This window comes from Haliaeetus albicilla, chromosome 11, assembly GCF_947461875.1.
Source record: "Haliaeetus albicilla chromosome 11, bHalAlb1.1, whole genome shotgun sequence".
NCBI lineage: Eukaryota > Metazoa > Chordata > Aves > Accipitriformes > Accipitridae > Haliaeetus > Haliaeetus albicilla.
In genome coordinates, this window is record NC_091493.1 from 35,680,845 (window position 1) to 35,702,520 (window position 21,676).

General features: G+C 39.7%; 1 protein-coding gene across 2 annotated transcripts in view; it reads left to right on the plus strand.

Moving 5' to 3' along the window:
• The window catches only part of PLPP4 (phospholipid phosphatase 4), a 66,413-nt gene extending 53,909 nt beyond the window's left edge, over window positions 1-12,504 (plus strand). For both annotated transcript variants that reach the window (XM_069797111.1, XM_069797112.1), the window contains exons 6-7: window positions 2,576-2,746; window positions 9,446-12,504. In XM_069797111.1, the coding sequence (XP_069653212.1) occupies window positions 2,576-2,746; window positions 9,446-9,645 (371 nt within the window). In that variant the 3' untranslated portion in view covers window positions 9,646-12,504. The remainder of the gene's footprint in view (window positions 1-2,575; window positions 2,747-9,445) is intronic.
• Window positions 12,505-21,676: the final 9,172 nt, after the last annotated feature.

Consider the following 21,676-nt stretch of genomic DNA (forward strand, 5'->3'; position numbering starts at 1 on the left):
TTTGCATCAACATCTGTCTTGAGTTAACATTGTTTTAAACTAAATCAGACTGATTTTCTTATTTTCATTTGTGTCAACGCCTCCAAAGAGAGCTGGTTAGTATTTTATGTTTCTCTTGCCTTCTTTATATAAACAGATTATTAATTTCTTATGATCTGGGAAGAAACCAACTTAGCAGAAATATTTGTGTAGATGAGGAGCATAGCTTTGCTGATTCTTTGGAATCTGTCATCTTACAGAGAATGATAATTTTTATCGTAACATTAGTCAGTATGTCATATGTTAGGGCATGTGATGCATGTATGTGTGTGTTTGCATTTTTGTTGTGACACAGTGAGGTGTTGACTCTAGCTGGTGCAGAAAAAAATGCTCAGATATATTCTACTGATTGACCAATTCTTCAGTGTAAATATCATCTACAGGCCCAGGATTCTTGAAGAGTGAATTGTTTTTCTCAATGTTATTGATTGACAACATCTTCAAAATACAGCCGTCAAGCAAAGTTGCCTACATGGAATGCACAGCAATTGAGTTGTCTTAGAATATATAATTATTTTTATAATGGATACTCCCACATCCCAGAGCGTTTCGCTATTAATTTCATGTTCTTTGCTGCTGACTCTGCACACGCTGGGACTATTGGGTCAAGCAGCTCTTTCTGGGTGTGCACGCTCCAGGGTAAGGGAAGTCAATCTTACAATATTGCAATTTAAAGCTGCTCTGCAGAATATTAGTTTCATAGCCACAAGCTAGAGCATCATTATATTACTCTTCCATCTTACATTAGGTGTAAGTTCCCCTGGAGAAGTGTTTGTGAGTCTCTTTTCTTCCTGACCTTTAGTTTAGAGGAACACATCAACCATCTAAGGTAAAATCTGCCTTTGTGTCTAGTGCAAGTATAGATCCTGCTGAACTGTCGTTCATGAGCACCTCCTTCTGGAAATGTGGCAGATCCTGTAAAGAACTAATTCTGTGGTTTGATGACTAATCAGCATTCTGTCTTGCCCCGCCACAGCCAGTCTAAAGAAGTGATTTATTTGTGTGTCTGAAGATGAAATGCAAATCTTCAGTAATTGCATTCAAACAGCTGTGTAGTATAAACTTATGAAACCACTCCATTGTACTGTCAGATAAAATTGACCATCCCATAGATTTATCAACAGAACACAAAGTAATTATCACATCTAGCATTTGGGAATATGAAGAGAAGGACACTTGAAAAGCCCTAGCAGGAGAATAGAAAAAAGATGCATGTCTGACCCAGCACTGATGGTGGTTTTACCATTAAACTGACTGATAGCAGAATCAGAACAGAATTACATATTGTGAATGTGACTTATTAACTCTTATAGATGTGCTTAGATATCACAAAGACAAAAAGTATAAAGGTAGTCAAGAAAAAGGATTTCAAATACTTGGATAAATATTTATAATTTTGTTGTCTGTGGTTTATGTGCTCACGTTCTATTTTGATCTCTGCAGTCAGGAGCAAAATTGAGTATGACATTTGTGGACAAAACAGAAGATGTGTTTCACAGAGCTACCTGTTCAGCCCAGCACTAATTTTCCTATAACAACAACAAAAATGTTCAAATGGTTTTTAAAAAAAATTGAAAATGCATATTTAAAAAAAATATCCAGCCAGTATTTCTCTGGAAGGTGAACAGCTGTGAGAGGGAAGAAGTTCAGTAGAGAAACTTGGTGCCCGAGTTCTGTCATCACTGCCAGTTGTGCATGTTATATAGAAACAGGTTAATGGAACCTAAAAATCTCATTTAAATGTAATTCAGTTGCAGTACAAACTGACTGAATCCTTTTCTGCTTTAAACCTTAACTTTTTAGAATAGGTCTAAAATCAGGAAAGGCGTGCCGAAGTTTAAGCATGAAAGAGCTTTTGTGACTCAAGCTAAAAATTTGCCTCAATGTTTAATTTAACGTGCAAATAAAGTCAGGGATTCTTTCCACAGCCGACGTCTCCCCCAGAGGAAAAAGGTAAATTGCTAAAGGGAAAAAAACCTCAGTTGCTGTTGGAAAGATGAATGTCTAGAGGTACCACAGTATTTGCAGACATGTCAGATTATGTGAAAGCTGAGTATCTATGAGAAGGTCAATTTGCTTTGCAGTGTTCACTTGCCCGATTGCTTGCATTGCTACATACTGCTGTGGAGAACATACGTACATCATGGATCTTGTGGGAGACTACCTTTTCCCATTCAACCCCCAAAGACATGTGGTTTTTTAAAGTTTGTAAGATCAAGATTGCTTTATAAAAAAATCCAAAACAAACACAAGAAAACTCTCTACCTAGGCAATTTGCTATATCCCTTTAAAATACTAAGTTATAACAGCATCATTTATGTGGTTACATAGGAATCACCCTTCAAATTATGAAACTTCCTCAATTTTTTGCAGATGGGTCTTCTCAACTTACTTTAGCTCCTGTCATGACCCTAGAAAGAAAGTCCATGACTTCTCTGCAGTAGAAGGATCCTGCTGTCAGATCTTAAAGGATCTTAAGAGATGGTATTATACAGTATTAATGACAAAATACTGTAATTATGTTTTTCTTTATCAGTTGCATTTTCAGGCCTTGGCTTTACCACCTTCTACTTAGCTGGAAAGTTACACTGCTTCACGGAAAATGGCCGTGGGAAGAGCTGGCGGCTTTGTGCAGCAATTCTCCCACTCTACTGTGCCATGATGATTGCCCTGTCACGTATGTGTGATTACAAACATCACTGGCAAGGTGAGCTATGGAGACACCTTTTTTCTACTTTTTTTATTAACCTTGTATTTCTTTGTTTTTTTGGTTTTTTTTTTCATTAAATCACATGAGTTAAAACACGATAGTATGCTATAGATTTTCCTTGCTCCTGGATTGATGCTGAGGGTTTCAATGTCTGAAAATACTGCAGGGGTCCTTTATCATTCTGTGTTTTTATATACACAATGTATATCATCATGTTTATCTACATCAGTGGGATTTTTACATCATCATTTTTTCCAAATGTACATCAGTGACGTAGCTGTCTTGGATGGATCCAGCTGTAGGCTGGATCTGGCCCATCAGAGTAGCTCTGTCGTGAGGCCTAGTCCTTGCCTACTGCTTTTCCAGGTACCTGCGAGGTACCTGTTGGGTACATGAGTGATTGCTAATATGTGGTTGCATGTGCATTAGACTAGACTGAAGCATCTGCACGTAGCTAGTCATTGCAAAGATTCACTCAGTCATTTGTCTACGTTCTGGTCATTTATTGCGCATGATGTAATACACTGTTTTTCATTCAAATCAAAGTATATTGGGCATGAGGTGGGTTCATGGCTCCTCCTTGAGAAGTATAGAAACATTGCATACCAAACTACATAGCATAAGTTGTAACAGATTCTGCAAAGTTTGATGTTTTCTGTTCTCTTAATTTTCTTGGCCAAGGTTGTAATCGCTCCCAAGCTGTCAATTCCACACTTTCCAAAGTCAGGTCCTACTTAAGGAAGAGAAATATTTTATCTTCTTGTTACATCTTATTAAAAATGATTTTCCATAGTTTTGGGCTGCAAATATTTTGAGATTGATTTTGTTATACTGACTAGACGTTAGTGTGATGGATTCAGTATGGTACCATACATGTGGTACCAATGAATATTCATTAAACTGTAACTGCAAATAAATGCTGAATGTATTCAATATGGATAAGTAGGTCATTGAAGCAGCACGTGGTGTCTTTCTTGATCGTAAAGTACATCCACAAAGCTAAAGAAACATGCCACACAATCTTAAATCTTACCTTTGTGAAGAAATGACAGTTATTGACAGAATGGGAGATGGCTCTTAAGATTCTAACAGCAGCATTTGTATAAATGTCTGCTCTTGATGAACATGCATCCTTAAAAGGCTACATATAGTGAACAACAGGCAGTGTTCTTAAGTGAAGTGTCAACAGTCTGAAGGATGCTTAATCCTAACCTCTTTTTCTCTTACTTCTTATTGTTTCTAGTGGAAACTTTGGATCTTCGTATTATGTGAGCATTCTCATGCAAATGAGGTATATTGCAATGTAACTAGAGCAGATAGCTTTCAGGTTTCTTAGTGAGGTTGAATTAACTAGCACTGACCTTCATAGCTTCAGGGCTATGCCAGAGCATCCTCTCTTCCCTCACAGTAGGCACTTCTGGAGCACAACACCAGTGTCGACGACAACCAGTCAGACCAGCTGCATCTGTCACAGGAAGACTGTTGTCTCAGAGTCCTTTAAAATTCAGGTGTGGCACATAACTGATACAGAAGGCTATGCTATTTATTAATTATATGCTTATATTACTAAGTTACAATTCTATTCATTCTATTAAATTAGAACTATATCATGCCTTATCCTCCCACACTGATTCTTTCAGACATGGACCTGGTGGGGAGTCTGGTAGGTTGCCCACATGGCTTCCCTCCAGTGTCTGCAGGTCAACTTACTACTGTCTGTCAGCATCTACACTGTCACTGTTAGAAAATCCTACCATCTATTATTCCTTTTACCATTTCTTGACCCTCTTTTTTGCCGCCTTTGTACCTGTCTTTCTTCACTCATGTCTCCTGCTAAGTAAACCAGCCTTGGTGTTTCTGATACTGTTATGTAGATCATCTTGGCTTTATGTGGTATTGCGGGTACAGTACTGCTGCCCTTGCAAATTATACTCCCCTCAGGGTCCTGAGTGCTCCTTTCAATTATTTTGTTCATGCTGGTTATATATTGTTTACCTGTTTTCTAAGACTGGTAGGCTGACCCTGGCTGGACGCCTGGTGCCCACCAAAGCTGCTCTATCACTCCTTTCCTTGGCTGGACAGGGGAGAGAAAATATAACGAAAGGCTCGTGGGTCGAGATAAGGACAGGGAGAGATCACTCACCAATTACAGTCACAGGCAAAACAGACCGAACTTGGGAAAATCATTTTAATTTTATTACCAATCAAATCAGAGTAGGATACTGAGAAATAAAACCAAATCTTAAAACACCTTCCCCCCACCCCTCCCTTCTTCCCAGGCACAACTCACTCCCGATTTTCTCTACCTCCTCCCCACCAGCGGTGCAGGGGGACGGGGAATGGGGGTTGTGGTCAGTTCATCACGCATTGTCTCTGCCGCTCCTTCCTCCTCAGGGGGAGGACTCCTCACTCTTCCCCTGCTCCACCGTGGGGTCCCTCCCATGGGAGGCAGTCCTCCACCAACTTCTCCAATGTGGGTCCTTCCCACGGGCTGCAGTTCTTCATGAACTGCTCCACCATGGGTCCTTCCCATGGGCTGCAGTCCTTCAGGCACAGCCTGCTCCAGCGTGGGTCCCCTGCGGGGTCACAAGTCCTGCCAGCAAACCTGCTCCAGCGTGGGCTCCTCTCTCCACGGGGCCACAGGTCCTGCCAGGAGCCTGCTCCAGCGCGGGCTTCCCACGGGGTCCCAGCCTCCTTCAGGCATCCCCCTGCTCTGGCGTGGGGTCCTCCCTGGGCTGCAGGTGGAGATCTGCTCCCCCGTGGACCTCCCTGGGCTGCAGGGGGACAGCCTGCCTCACTGTGGCCTTCCCCATGGGCTGCAGGGGAATCTCTGCTCCGGCGCCTGGAGCATCTCCTGCCCCTCCTTCTGCACTGACCTGGGGGTCTGTTTGGCTGGGGCTCTCACTCCTCTCTCTGGCTGCTGTTTCTGCACCCTCTGCAACTTTTTTTCCCTTCTTAAATCTGTTCTCCCAGAGGCGCTACCACTATCACTGATGGGCTCAGCCTTGGCCAGCAGTGGGTCCATCTTGGAGCCGGCTGGCAGTGGCTCTGTCAGACATAGGGGAAGCTTCTAGCAGCTTCTCACAGAAGCCACCCCTGTAGTCCCCCGCTACCAAAACCTTTCTACACAAACCCAGCATGAAGACATATCATCCTGTTGGTTCTTCTACATAGTTTCAATTAAGTATAGCATATCTCTGTCCCACTGAGCACTTTCTTATCTCATACAGCAGTCAGCATACCAGAGCAAGACTCATCCATGGTTTTTTTCCTCTGTTTTTTGTGTTCATGCAGCATCCTGTTCTCTCATAGCTGCTTAATCACCAACCGTTAGCCTTGACACATTCTTTAGGAGTCTCCTGGTTTCCTGCAGACACCTTGTCTTGTTACAGGGCTCATTACTCTTCTTTGCTCACTGATACTCAGAGTCGGAGAGAACCTCCAGCACAAAGCTGCTGAACATGAGACGCGTGCCTTGCGAGGCTGGCAGGCAGGACAGACGGCATTTACGAATCTCATGCTCAATGTGTGACGCTTGGCTGGTTTGAACTCTGTGTTAAAGAGAGAGAGAGAAGAGTGTGAATGAATGTGAATGGGAATATACAGGTTTACTCCCAAGTTTTGAATGCACGTTTACAACGTATACTATCTCTTGCCAAGAGTAAGAATTATTTATGTACTGAAACATGTGCTATGAGGCAGATTATTATGCTGTATTTTTTATATGATAGAAGGAAACTACACCCAAAGGGTTGTGACTGTGTCCATTACAGCTGCTCATATTTGTGTCTTTGAAGTTTAAGGAGATGGAGCTGAAAACTCAGCTCTTCCCAAGCTAAGAACAGTGCTGGCAGACATTATCCTGCAGGTGACATAAGCTTTTACCTGAAAGAACTTCATTCTCAAGGGAGAGACTAATTCACTCTGTAATGTACAGCACAGAAGCTCAGGCCTCATCTTTTATGCTCAGCAGAGTCAACTAATTGTGTTAAATTACTTATGGTAGCTTTGTGATAGAGTCTTAACTATGCTGTGGGGAATGAAAAAGGACCATCAATACAATGTCCAAGACTTAGCATACTGTAGGTGAAAGATGGAATAGAGTATCCTTACATTGAAAAGCCATTGAGTGGGCTCAGAACGTTAATATTATGAGTACTTCCTGAGCCCCCTTCAGTTTGGCTGGAGAACATAGTATTCAAGATATTAGTGTTGGTATTAGGTTAATATTAGGATATTTCATTATGAATCCTGAATGTATTGACTGCTTTTTAGTCCCTAGATCTCTGTAGGGGCTTCTAACTCTGAAAATGTTAATTTACACATGAAATAAGTGGAAATTTTGTCTGAAGAAAAGTAAAGATAAATGCTGAGACTGAAAGAATAATCCTTTTCCTTTATGGGCAAAGAAAAAAAAGGGAAAAAAAGGAAGCTGTGGCTACTATGAGCTTAAACAAAACACAGAAATGTTGTCTTCAAAAACAGGAGTCTAAATAGCTGCCTGTGTGTTTGCTCATTACCCCCAGTCAAGGTCAGTGAGCTAGAAATCTTTGGCATAAATCATGTAGTGAATTTGTATTACTATGGTGCCCAAACTGAGGCCCAGAGTTGCATAATTTGTGTGTAAATGTTTTGAAAGAAATTATCTAGGCAAGTTGTCAGCAAGTCTTGAAATACCAGGGAACTTACAGAGGACTGGCAGAAATCTGGTGTTTCTCCATAATTAAAAACAGTAATCATAGGCTTGACCCCACTGTTAAGCAAAATTAAAAAGTGTCTGGAACAGTATTCAATCAGCCACAGTTAAAGGAGGGTAATCTGAGAATTGTAACCGACACAGGTTTATAGAAAATGAATCTTATCACAATAACTACATGTTTTACAAGTTGATTGATGCTGTAATAGTATACTATGGTGAAAATTCTTGCCCTTGGTACCTTTTGTACCATGACAGTTTGATAGGGACAGTCCGAAGAGTACAAAATCAGTCAGCTTCCAGTATGGGTAGGATAAGATTCTGTCTGCTTGCAAATACTGTGTACACACAATCACTTTTAAAATCTACTTAAGTCTCTATTACATTTGTTTGTGATAGATTTCTTATGTCCTTTTGCATGTAGGAAGAGAACATAGGATTGGAAGAGATCTCCTAGGTCATTCAGTCTAGTCCTCTTCCTCAACAGACAACTGTGACTTATAATCACATTTCTTAAATTTATCCATCTCAATATTAAATTTTTTAGGTTTTCTTGCCCTAGCTGTTCCTGTTAAAAGGCTCTTCAGAATCCCACATCTCCGATGATTACAGGCCATTTATAACCCACTGAAAATTGAAGCACATGCCCTTTGTTCTAATGTCTAGACTGACAAACTAGGGCCTTTAATCTGTATTTAAGTATTTTAGACAAAAATAATTTCTATTGATTTACCCTTCTTTGTCATTAAACTCAATGATTCACCATTTTTATTACACTGTGGTTTCTTTGTAACTGAAAGTAAAATACAGAAACACAGATATACACAAATGATATGGTTCTTAGTAAGTCTTGTTAAAATAAAACATGGTGTCGAGTCATATTCTAGCCAGTAGCTTTTGCCTCACTTCCATTATTGTCTGTGTTCAAATCTGAGGCTTTCAAAGTCAGTGTGTATTTTTGGTGAAATTTTGCTCTGGTTGCTTGAAAATGAAACGCAAGATCAGGCAAGTATATTAGTAAGAGGCAGGGAGAACCTGACAACAGAACAAATCCTCTTATCCTTCAGGTGCTATGCAGTTCCCATGGAAAACTTAAAATTGCCTGTGTCTGATAGCTGCAAATATCCTATACAATGGCCTGATTTTATCTTATTTCATTTCTGTAGGAGTATGGGATAGTGAAGAGCACCAAAGAAAGATATTCAAAAGATGTTAAATCATTTAACAGGCATGCTTAGTCTTTGACCTTTCAGGTGCTTTTAGGAAGAATTCACTCAGCTTGAAATTGTTCTTGACAGCTGTCTTTCTCAGGGGCCTTACAGGAGCTGCAAGTGAAAAGAATTGTTCAAGCTACAGTGGCCCACTTCCTGAAGGAAGAGAATTTTCCATCTTATATCCTACCTGCTCCCTGTCTGCATTGAAGAATGCCTTCCAGAATACAAAACAGTCAAGAGTAGACCTGGCACTTAGCTGCTGTCTTTCCTGGGGGTACTTGGGCAGAGACAAGGAGCACACTGTAGTCAGTGCAATAGTTTGAGGTGTACCTGTCAGTGGGAGAGCTCTGGGATGCTGTGAGCAGCAAAGTTCAGCTGTGTTGTTCATAAATAGAAAACCTAGTGATGGTCATTATAAAATCATGGCAAAGTGGAAGAAGTGGCCTACCCACAGATGTTGTTGGTCAACAGTGAGCTGGAACATCATGAATATTTATTTAATGCCCCATGGAGGCCGTTCTATTCCCCTTGTTCATCTCCTGAAACATAGCCAACCATCTACATTTTGGGTATTCAAAGCGTTGGAGAAGTCCCCAGCAAAATACTGATTTTGTGTGTCCTACACGATTGCGGTATTTGGCTCCAAATTCTTTATGAAAATTTGAAGTTCGCGTTTTCTGGGTTAAACACTTCCAGGTCAACCAAATGTCTTTTATTTACAGTTATCACTACTAGCTGACCTTTCCATGGTAACATGCTTCTGGTTTTGTTGCTTTTCTTATCTAGATGCTTTCGTTGGAGGGATCATTGGCCTCATTTTTGCTTATATTTGCTACAGACAACACTACCCTCCTTTGGGTAATACAGCTTGTCATAAATCTTACGTCAGCCTGCTAGATCAGAACTCTGTGAAGAAAGAAGAGAGACCTACAGCAGATAACGCTACTGGCCTGCCTCTAGAGGGAATAACTGAAGGTCCTGTATGACTTTAAGAAATGTGCAGAATGAACTTTTAGCCTTCTCACATTTCCTCCAAACTGGTCTTTTAACACGGTGTTTCTTAATGTACATGTGTTTTCTTCTGTTTCTTTCCTTTTTATAAAGAGAAATTAAGTATTTTATTTTTAATGCCATAATATCATCTTACTTTTAAAGTTAAATTTTCCATTCATATTCACTCGCTGACTTATCTGTTTTCAGTCTACTGCAAACAGATAGACTACTTGAGGGAAGGGGAAAGAACATTAATAAAAACAATCCCATGTGAAAAATGGTTAAGAGACTAATTTTAAGAAGATGTGGTTGAGGATATAGTAGATCTGGAAACAGATTTTCTGAAGTACTGAGTATCTCCTAGAAAGTTCTGGTCGTCTTCAGCACTCATTGATTTTGATGGGTGATGAGTACACACAGCACTTTTCATCAGATGTTCAGCATCTGTTGTGGCCAACCATTTCTTTATATAATTTGATAAGTTAGGGCATCATCCTTATGTTTATCTTGTTGCCTTCTAACATTAAAAAAATCTCCACATGCTGGTAGAACTTTGTATTAATTGTCAAGTTTTGACAAGGTCATTCTGAGCTACTAATGATCAAGCAGCCAAGAGTTATGAATGGCTAAGTGTTTGTAAGAGCCAAGCCTTGTGCATTAGTAGTTCCACAGGATGATTCTGACATTCAAGAAATTCCACACTGTTAAAATTATCAGCTTACAATAACATATATATTCATAGGATGGATTAGAAACTTGGTATTACATCATCAGCATTTTTTCAGGAGCTCTTGCAGTAATTACCATCTAAACAAAATGAAAGAAAAGAACACCCATGACATTCAGCAAGCTGAAGTCTTTAAAAGAAATTTAAAAAAATCCTAAAACTGTGAGGATAAAGAAACACAATGTCTTCTGTGAATCTCGGTGTGCCATGTTCATTCTTGTGTAGTGACTCACTGCAGCATTGGTGATCTAAAGAAATGCAAAGATTTTCATCTGTGACTTTGGGCGCACAACCGTGGATGCTTGTGGTGGTCTCCAGCCCTGTAACATATCCAGAGGAATGCTGGAGACAGTTCTCCACGAGACCCATTCCACATTTTCAGCTCATCATGTTCCTGAGCATGGTGTTTGCGAAGGTTGGCTTGGTACCTGAATTGAAACTCACCTGAATCAAACCACTGTTGGTATGGAGAAGATTACTAAGTGTATGACTTTAGTTAATTTATTATTGGTAGGATCCTGTTTTGTTATGTATGCACTATGCAGTATATGTCACATTCCTGTGAAATGATGTACCTTTGGATGGCAGAATGTCAGATTCCAGAATTTTTTTTCTTAGCTATCCTGTGAAAATGCAGGCAAATGTTCCAGACCACATCTTGGCAGTTGAACATTTCTTAGCTGGAGCTGCTGGTTAAAGCGATCAAGATAGCGTTGATCAACGACCATTATTACGGTGCTTTAGACTGGAGGAGACTGCTGCCATAATTATAATTTATGTGTTCCTGTTGGAATATGTATTGGCCTTGTAGGCATTTTGTGATTCAAACAGCTCAATGTCTTTATGTAAGGCTTGTCATTTACTTTTCTCAAAGGTAAGCTTTGTAGATTTTTTGAGAAGAGCTACTTCCTGATTGGCAATACTTGCATTTTTATAGAAAGCAAGTAAATTAGAATCCCTTTAAAAATAAATGTAATAATTGTGTACAAGAGGATGCAACCTTACTATGTATAAACTTATATGATATTTGGAAATAACTATAAATAGGAAATTACATTAAGGAACAGAATGTAATAGGCATGAACCCAGGAGAGTTCTGTAGAAATTAGGCCTGATCTACTTGTAGAACTGATACCAGTTTGACTGCATCAGTTAGAGGTAGGATTTTTTACTGAAAGTTACAGTATTCTGAGCTCTAGAATAGAGACAGTTACCCAAACATAACTGTGGTTTTGCTGGTGTATATGTGCTACTTCACAAAACTAGCATCAGCAAGGCAAAATTATTCTGGCATTGCATTTGCACTCGATTTGACAGAACACTCCTCTAGTGTAATCGAGGTCTTATTCTAGAAATCCACATGGTTTAGTGGAGGTTTAATCTTTCTATAAAGTTTTTAAACCATCCTACAGAATTCTGTAACAGGGATATCATTTTCTATTACTTCATATGGGAGGATTAATGAAAGCCCTAGAGTAAGGGTATAATGTCTTTACATTGTATAGGGCTTAGCCATTAGCTTTTTCTTTCAGCAGGAACCCTAGTCTTCCAGGTTATATGCAAATGTTAAAAAAAATCTTAAATCAAAATTACAAGTTTAATACTGATGCATAGAGCATTTTGCATGTTTTTATATAGATCTGGCTTATTCTCAAAAATGAGTGGGGCCTCCTAGCTGTGCTGTACACATTCCCAGTATTTTAATGGCTTTTGATACAAACAAGCTATCTTCTTTGGGACAGGGAAAGCTTGTACAGCCCTCAAATGGGTAGTGGCTGTTAAAAGATTGGAATATGAAGTATAATGCAGCATGAATACTTACACTGCGAGAGTACTTGGTGAACTTTGCAAAGCAGTAAAGAATAACATTTTAATGGGAATAATTAAATTGAAAGTCATAAAATAGACAATGTAAAAGCTTTGATTAAAATATAATTAAAATTATGAAAGACTTAATGAATTGAAACTTGTGGAGGGATCTGTAGGCGCTGTAATTACCAGTGCAAAGTCTGTGTAGGGAAGGCATTTTTGTGGATCAATGTATCTTAATCTCATGCTTTCTCAATGTGAAGGAAATGTAATGTTGTAACGCACCAATAAAACAACACATGAATGTGGGTTTGTACATCTGTGTTTTCTCATTTTTTTGACAAGAATAAAAGGTACCAAGTTAGTTTCATTAATAAACCACGTGGAGTATTTCAAAAAACAAGCCCTAACATGACTGCATTATTGATAAACAACAGCAGTTCCAAAAGTCATTGCTGATACCACCAAAATGGAACAGCCTTCCTCCTTTAACCAAAATATGCCATCCAACTTTCATCCAAGAAAATGTACAGTATAAGTCCGCAAGGTTGAAATTTTGAAATATTTAACCAGCTAAACTGCAACAGGTCCCCTTCATCTGTCAAGTTCCATATCTCAAATAATACTAGGAGTGCCATATTTAATAACAAATGTGGGTAGACTAGAAAAGGATAACAAAATCTAATCGAACACAGCAGAAATATCCTGAAACCAAGAGAAGCATGAGATTGCAAACCAGTCAGCAAAATGTTCCCATAGTGAATGCATATTTCAGGCAGTGTGTTAGTGTTATCAATTAATATGTACAATATGATTGAAATAACCGGGGAGCTGCTAAAGTCCTGTGTATAGCCCCCATCAGTTAATATTTAAAATAGGGAAACAATAAGTAGACATTATTTAGGATTTAAGAACTAACTACTAGACAATGGGGCTTTACGTTTATGTCAGAAAAGGTAGTGGATTGTGGTCTGGTCAATAAACCTTGAAGAACCGCTTGGAACTGCCAAGATTTAGGGAAGAAGTAGGTAAAAGGTAATTCCTACAGAGGGAGATGGCGACCACCGACTCATTGACCACCTACTCAAATGATACTACCTACTCCAAAGAAGACAACGAAGGAAGAAGACAGACCCTGCGCGCTAATTTACATGAGGGGTGAAGAAGAAAGAACCAATCATTAAGGAATATAACAATGAATATGTATTAGTTCAGTGTATAAATGTGAGGATTTTTGAGACAAGGGTGTGCTGTCTTGAGACAGGCACCCATTCATGCTCATCAATGAAATTAATCTGAAAATACCTCGACTCTGTGTGTTATTGGCTTGCACACCGGGTAAATAAACCCCATTTGGGGGACAATATTAGGAATAGAGCTGGAGCGTTTATGCTCATTCATTCTCAGATTTTGTTGTGTGCAATTTAGTCTGATTTGGTCTTCTAATCTTTCCCCGTGCTTACAGCAAGTTCTTTCTATTTAATGTGAAAAGAGAACCTCATTTTCCCTCTTTCTTTCCGTGGCAAAAAATACCGTGCTATGGATTGGGGGGGGGGGGGAAGCAGCCTTATTTTTGTTTTGTGGTACTAAAATTCCATTGACTTCAGTGGAACTGCTCTGGATCACTGAGCACATCACATCTAATAGGTGGAATAAAGCCTTCACACAGTTTTTGGTCACACTCTTACATTTTTAGTAGTATATTAGCAAAACACTGCAACTAATTTGTCTGCAATTTTGTTTTCTTGTGATAACATGTCTCTCTCCTGAGTTAGAAAACTGCTGGGTTGCTCTGATCTAACAGAAGGGGAAAAGTCTTGAACACAGCAGCATCAGGATGATAGGAGTGAAAAGGATAGACACCTGTTTCTGTTGCTTTTGATGTTCAGAATGTGTTCAGAGTTGCCACAAGCCATAGGTAACAGTGATTATAAAATTTCTGTATTACCTGCTCAGTAGTGCTGTGCCAGCTGGGACAAATATAGTACAGGTCTTGTATTGAGGAGTTACGCTATGTTTATATTAATTCACGGAAAGAAAACAGAAATTCTGCTCTTCATTACACCAGCGTAAACACTGTTGTACTGCATGGAGTTACTTCACAATAAAACTGTTCTTACCGAAGCAAAATTTGAGATTTTGGTCTTCTGTAGGCTGGATCTTGCTTCCAGTAAACTCTCAAAGGTGAAAAGGAGAGCCTATAGTTCCTTTCAGGACATAGGTGTTATACTGCAGTAGTCATCCTGTTGTGGGTGTAGACACAGTGTTCCAAATTAGTTAATTATTTAATTGACTCTATTTTAAATACAAAACTAAAGCACCTACCAGGGGTTTATTCCCACAGTTTAAAGTGTGTCTTAAAATTGGTAAGCAGGATCATATTGTTGAACAGTTAGGATTAACACCCCCAGGTATAAGCTGTAGGCGTATTTTCCATATTACACTTTCCCATCTTTACAAGGTATATAATCTCCTACTGTCTTACAGTACACTCCATACTCATCTGGTAAGCAGAACTTCTACATTGCTCTCCTAAGAGGCTAAAACTTAGAAGTCAAATTAGAAGTTTCCAGTAGGATACACCCAGTTTCATGCAGTTTATTATATAGAGAAGTCCTGTTCTACACGTGTGCAAATCATTCCCTGCTCAGGAACGTGCTCTGAACAGAGAGAAAACATTATCATTTTGCCATTAAGTTAAAACTTGCTCAACATATATGAAACTAAAATGACAAGACTGGGCGTATAATTCCTGATAACACTGAATTGAACTGGGATTCCTTTTACAGAGGCTTGGCACTTTGGCAGAGTGCTACAGGATTTTTGCCTAAACTTGCAGAGATAGCCAAGAAATCAGCATTCAGACCATTCAGGCCAGATTTGGATCTTGTTTGAACCCAGATAACTATACTAAAAACATCTGAGCTGCAATAGATGTATGCAGAAGTTACAGAAGTAAAGATCTGCCCATTATTATTTTGCTGCCAGTTTCTGAGAAAACTTTCCAAAGGGAGAACCAAGAGGCATTTGGGGGTAGCCCACATTGTGCAGTCTGTGTAGCAAGGTGTGAATGGGGCATGAAATAGAAAATCCTCGCTCAGTGCTTTGGCTTGATAAAAACAACACAGCGATGCATTCGACCAGTTCATGAGTATTGCAGAATGTCAAGCATGAAACGCAATTCAACCAGCTCTGTAAACCTTAAACCTTTGGACTGAGTTTCTCTGTTAGTTCGCCAAAAAAGCTCTTAATTTCACTGGCAGCCTTACAGCTGTCATCCGTTATTCTGTTGACCTACTAGAATTTAACACTTCATATAAAGACTCAATTCACATGGTCTGAAACAAGTTTATTTCCAGGAGTAGATGGGGCTGGGCACAAGGAGGCTCAGTTTTTTATTCCAATGTTTATATATGGTTGGCTTTTATTTGGCCTCTTGTTCCCAGGTATAACTGTGCTTTTAATTACCCCTGCCATGTCCTCTGAGCTCCCCTCTGAGGGTCCTTCTTTTCATCTCCAGAGCAGCTACTCTGCTGATGAAGGGAAGGGGAAGACAAGTGTTTGCTGACATCTACACATACCTTCTCCTGGATGGTGTCTGTCTCCCTCCTCTCCTTCTTCCACCCTCTCTACGTTAATTAGAGGACTTTAAAGTGGTATTCTCTGTTGTTTTGCTGTATATTCTCTCATTCCTGTTTGAAAACTGCCTTTTTCTGAAGTCACAGCTTTAGTCAGCTTGATATAGACAGCAGACACCCCTCCTTTGGGGCACTGATTTAATTCACAGGCTGGAATGGTTTGACCTAACATTTGCAACTCTGTTATCGCCACGCTCAGGGAAAGCAGCCAGCAGTTACTTTGGGATCAGCTGTTTGGGTTAACTTTCGCTCTTTGATGTAAATGAAATAAATAGGCTGACACTAAGGGATCTGCACATATAGATCGACGCCAGTGAGAGCTTGCAGGATCACGAACACTGCAACTTGAGTCTGCCCTGCGCTTCCCTGGCCCTCCCGGGTTAAGCAATGCAGTGCTGTTCTCCAGACAGCCAGCACGCAGAATGGAAATACCTGCCCCAAAAATCTCTTCCAGACCTGCTCTGTGAGTGGGAAAACAAAGTCTCTGTTCCTCACCAGCCCCTGCTGCGGCAGCCCTAAGCAAGCCTATATGAGGAAACACTATGTTTAGATCCGCGCGTTGGAAAATCTCAGGAATGGAAAAATCTGGAACATCTGCCCTTCATATGAATAACAAATGGAGAAATTGAGACCTCTGAGTAGCAATAGTCATACTGGGGCGAAACATAAATTAATAAGGGAAAACCACTGAAATAAAATAGCTTGGAATATTAAGAATTAAATACACATGTATAATAACCTGTCCCAGCTTAATCCCTTATACAGACACCCCAGAGTGGGAGCTGTTGTATTTGGGCTTAATAGAAGCATTAATATCTATAAACTTCCAAGTCTAATTAATGCACTTATAAACAATGTTTACCCACAACACAGAATGCAACTCTTAAGGGACTAGATAGCATTACTGAATCAAAACAAGCTCCAACAGGAGGACTCAGGTTGCCATTGTCTGGGACACAAAACTTCTCACTCTTAAGCCACAGGGCACTTTTAAGAAGTGGCTTTTACAATTCTTAGTATTGCAGTGATAAAGGTAATAAGTAGAGAGAAGTGTCCAAATACACTCTCAAGTTCAAGGGAATTCTTATCCTGATCCACAGCTGCAGCAGAAGCAGATTTCTCTTCTTCACCTTTTTGATGTTACAGGTTGACCAATCGCACATCTGGTTTGCGAGGTGCTGAGTGACGTGAGTGCACTTCTATGAGTGTGGTTTGGAGACAACGATTCAGAAAAATTCTCGCTTCCTCTGTGATGCCTTCAGAAGGCAGCCTACCAACACAGTTACACTCACAGCAGGCTAACGTTTCACTTTTAATAACTCCTGAGATACAAAAACTTCTCAGCCTAGTCTATCATCAAACATCCTCAGCCTGGCACAGGTATTGGTTTAATCATCCGAGATGGCATGAATCCTGATGTGGCTACTTCAAGAAGAGACAGAGCATACCTAATAAAGCTGCTCTTCTTCAGACTACTGTCTAATGAAACTACGTTGTTAGCACTATCCAGTGAAATACAAAAGTTTCGTTAAAGAATTGGTTCCGATTCCTCTTGTTCCGCATTTCTAGCACTGTGACGTTACTGCCATTCAAAGCCTGTTTCTATCCTCCAGATTTTTGATGTGTGGACACTGCAGCGGAATGGAAACAATCTGCGAAATAAAGATGACAGTAACCTTCCATCATGGGAAGCATTTATGTGAGAACCACAGCTAAAGCCAATTTTGCCACTATTCTAGATAGCGACACTCTCTCAAAGTGACTTTCTGACACTAGTCAGAAGATTAAGAGTGAAGAGATGCTAATTAAGATACATGCCCATTACATAACTGCTGGAAGAGGTCTAAGCAAGGGAATGTTTGATTTATTAGTCCCAACAACCTTGCCGATTGCCTCTTGCTGGACACACAGAGTAGGTGACTCTCACTGAAGCCTCCCAGGAGTCATATTATTGTCAAAAATCTCCTTGAGCTTTGTATTCAATTCCTTGTATCAGGGTCATTAGGAGAAAGGAGTCCCCACTTTACTGAGGGCGATGTTTACAAATCATTTATTGTTACTCCACAGACTGTTGAATAACTATCTATCTCCTTTACCAGACAGGCTGAATATATAATTTTATTGTATTAGTCTGTATTCTGTGCACATAATTTCTTATCAGCCTTACAGAGCATTTGTGTATACAAAACTGCATTTCTTCTTCATTTCCAGTCCAATGGATTTGAAGTCACAATAAAAGATTCAGTTGCGAGTTCCTATTGAAACCAATATAACACTATAAAAATGGAAGGGGGAAAGAACATTACGGCAATGTCACAATGTCACTCTAATCTAAGAGGTGTAAGCTTGTCTGTGGAGTGAATGTGCTGGAATTCATATCTGCAGCATTGTCCAACAAAGATAAAGCAACTTAAAACATCCTCCATATCAGAGAGTGTGAAAAAGACTGGAGCTGGCCTCTTCAAACAAATCATTTCATGAAACAAGGCTAGAAATCACATTTCTGAGGCTTGTCTGGAAAACAGGAATTCCATTTCACAAGCATGTGATGGGTTAGAAAATAGTTTTAATTCCATATGTTAATAAAACTCAGAATTTTAGGAATATTTTAATGGAAAAAAGCTTACGATCTCTCCATACAGCTCAGCGTCTAAAGCCTTCTGCCAGCACGTGGAGAGAATGATTTCCACTTTGCTCTTTCGAGGTTTCCGACCCACTCATGTCAAGCAAATGCCCATAGTAACGGGGTTAGTCTCAAGTGGATCATTTCTTCCTTCCTAATTTGTTCCTTTTCTAATTCTATCCTGGGCTGAGAAACCTCCCCCAAAATGTCAGTGCAACTCTTCTGTTTCTGTGAATTGTTCTGACGGGAAATAGAGTTTCATTTTAACGTTTGACCAGTTTGTTTTTAGCATCAGCTAGAGTCCCCTCTTTTTTAATACTAAAAGAAAACTCCTGTGCTACTAACCCCAAAGAGATGAGCACAGCTGATCTGAGTATCCAGTTCAGGCTAATGGAGAAAAGCACTATCAGAGACAAACGCGGCCTCCTGCATCAAGATTTTAGGAGCTGGCAAGCTCAGGAAAAGGCCAGAGAGCTGGCTTATGGTGCAAGAAGAGGTGCTACAGGAACTCAAGACTGGTAAGTGGATTTACATTTTCTATGAAGTGATGAAAACAGTGTCTATTCTGTTTGGGAAATCCCAAGGTAAATGGAAACAAATTAGTTGTGAGTGCATTTCAGCTGGGAATTTGTGAAATTTAAGCACTGCCCAGTTTAATGCAGTGAAATTGTGGAACAGCTTTGTGTTACGGATAAGGGGGGAGCAGAAGAATGGACCTTGTTTCTTGATGGCCCTTAGTTTGTGGAAGGCTCCTGCAGCAGGGAGAATTGGAATTGACCACCTAGTGAACTTTTCAGCTTCGTATTTTTTTCTTAACCCTTAATAAAGGGAGAAGCACCAGAGTTTGTGTTCTTAAGCATATTCCTATCTGCCATTAAATAAAGACTAGTGTCGAACTTGAAGTGTACTGGCTTATAACCAAACAAGACTATTAATCTCTCCCATCTTTATTTTTATGGAATGATTGTTCTGAAGAAGTCAACTAGTTTTTTGAATATGTATCTATTTAACGCTTATAATAGTTTCTAAGGAGTTATACAGAACTGTTATGCAATATGCATATTTTGCCATTATGGTGTCCTTGCTAAAAATAAGAGGAAAAGTTACACTTCTACTACTATCTTCCTGTAAAACTACAGTCATGACAGGATGGTTTATTGAGTTTAATGGTACTGGTAATGGCTACATAATAAGAAGTATTTATAATGCAGTAAATGCAGCTATGAAGAAAGGTGCTTACAAGTTAAATCATAGAAGAACTGCCTCATTATGTTGTGATAATCCACTAAATAGCCAGAGTCACTGCTGTAATTGGTACCAACATTCAGGATCGCACGTGATGTGCAACACCTTCAGAAACTAGTGAAGTAAATCATACATTTAGGGCTGTAAGCTTGCTTTTCCTCTGCTAAATCTTCACCGGTAGCGTTGCTGACATTCACCTAGGTACATCAAGATTGTGAAGAATTTGTTTAAACACCACAACTAACAGGCACAATACAATCTAAATCGATCCTGTGACCTGAATTTCAATGGCTTTGCTAGGAGAGACCAGGACAAAATACATCTTCTTGTCAGCTGAACTCAACTAAAAGCTTTTCTGTCACTTGCCATGACGCTGAATTTTCACTTAGTTTCAAAGGAGGGCAAGAGGTATAATTTACTCTTTTCAGAGTGTTAGAGGAATAAAGGTTAGGTTCAAAGGGGGAAGCTAATCACACAATGTTCAGGTAAGTAGAGAAAGAGGCATAGATACTTTCCTCTTCTAGCCCTGCCCTCGGTGTAGCATCACAACTGGTGTTTTATGGTCCAGTGATGTGTTTTCATAAAACACACCATGTCTGTCTGCAGGTTAAGTTGCATGTTTATGTTTGGGGTCATTTCTAAATGCTTACATTAGTGCTCCCACTAACTTTTGTGAGCTAATGTTACTACACAGGAAAAAAATGTCTAGAAGCTGAGTTTCTAGGTGTGAGGTTATTTTAAATGGGCTCTCAGCATCTTTTGTGTGCGGTGATTGCTCACTATTATTAAACAGTGATTCCCAAAGGTGATTATTTAAGAAACCGAGATTCTCCTGCAAAGCACTGGCTCTTACGATTTCAGTTAAATGATGGCTTCTTTTTTGCTTTCAGCAGTGCAGAGTTCACAGCTGAGCAGTTCAGATTTTGTTCAGAGTAGCTGGAACTGGCTCATATAAGTGGGGCCTGAGCCAAGTCTGGGCCCTTAAATGAGGCTTAGTGGCTCTGGGCTTTCTTTGTAGTCAGCAGACCATTCTGTGCTCAGACTGCTCTAGAGGAGGTTTTAAACCTCCAGCTGCAAGTGAATCCCTGACTCTGTTTAGGATGAATACAGATATCTGTCTACAGACCCGATAAGGAAAAGTGTATACCAAAATTAACGTCCTTACTGGTCCCTAAGAAACAGAACTTCCTTTGATCGCTGCTGAAAGCAATGGAGTCCAAATACAGTTGGGGAATACTAGCATTATACCGTGCATTATTTTCTGTAAATTTGTCTGTGGTAAGGTGAGCTGGCAGGCATGCTTATGCTCTTAAACAAGTCATCATAAACTCAAAATAGTTCTTTACATGAGATAAACCTCCCTGAAGTCTAAAAGTGGGTCAGTCAAACTGTTCCATTTCAACAAATCTTAATATCAATTATTCACACTGATACTTGAGCTCTGATACAATCTTTCACTCTTTCCTGCTACACAGTAAATGCGATTGTGGGATGAATAGTTGTCTGAGTACACATGGGTTGAATCACTTCTAATTACCTATAAAGGTGGTTGTTTTGTTTTTTTTTTTTTTATTCCTGATAACATCCAATGAAGGACATGAAAGGGCTTGAGGGATAAAAGTAGCTCTCATCTTTCCTTTTGCTCTTCTGGCATCAAATTCCACTAGGAAGGAGCTGTTTTCCTGATCATCCTTTGTTCCGTGCTTGTTACATCAAAAGCTGTTGATGCTACAGAAGCAAGTTACCATCTTGGTACTCCAAGGTCCCCCATGGCTCTGTAATAACTGAGCCTCAACTCTTCACCTGCAGTAGTGTAATTGCCAAAGCAACAGAACCTCACCGGCTAACCCTTTCCAGGGTCACAGTAACCCCATGTCGGAACGCTCATTGGAAAATTAATATTGCAAATTATTGACTTGCAGGTTTTGTTCAATGAAATGTAAACCCGACTTGATCATGAGAGGGTTTGTGGTTTTAGACAA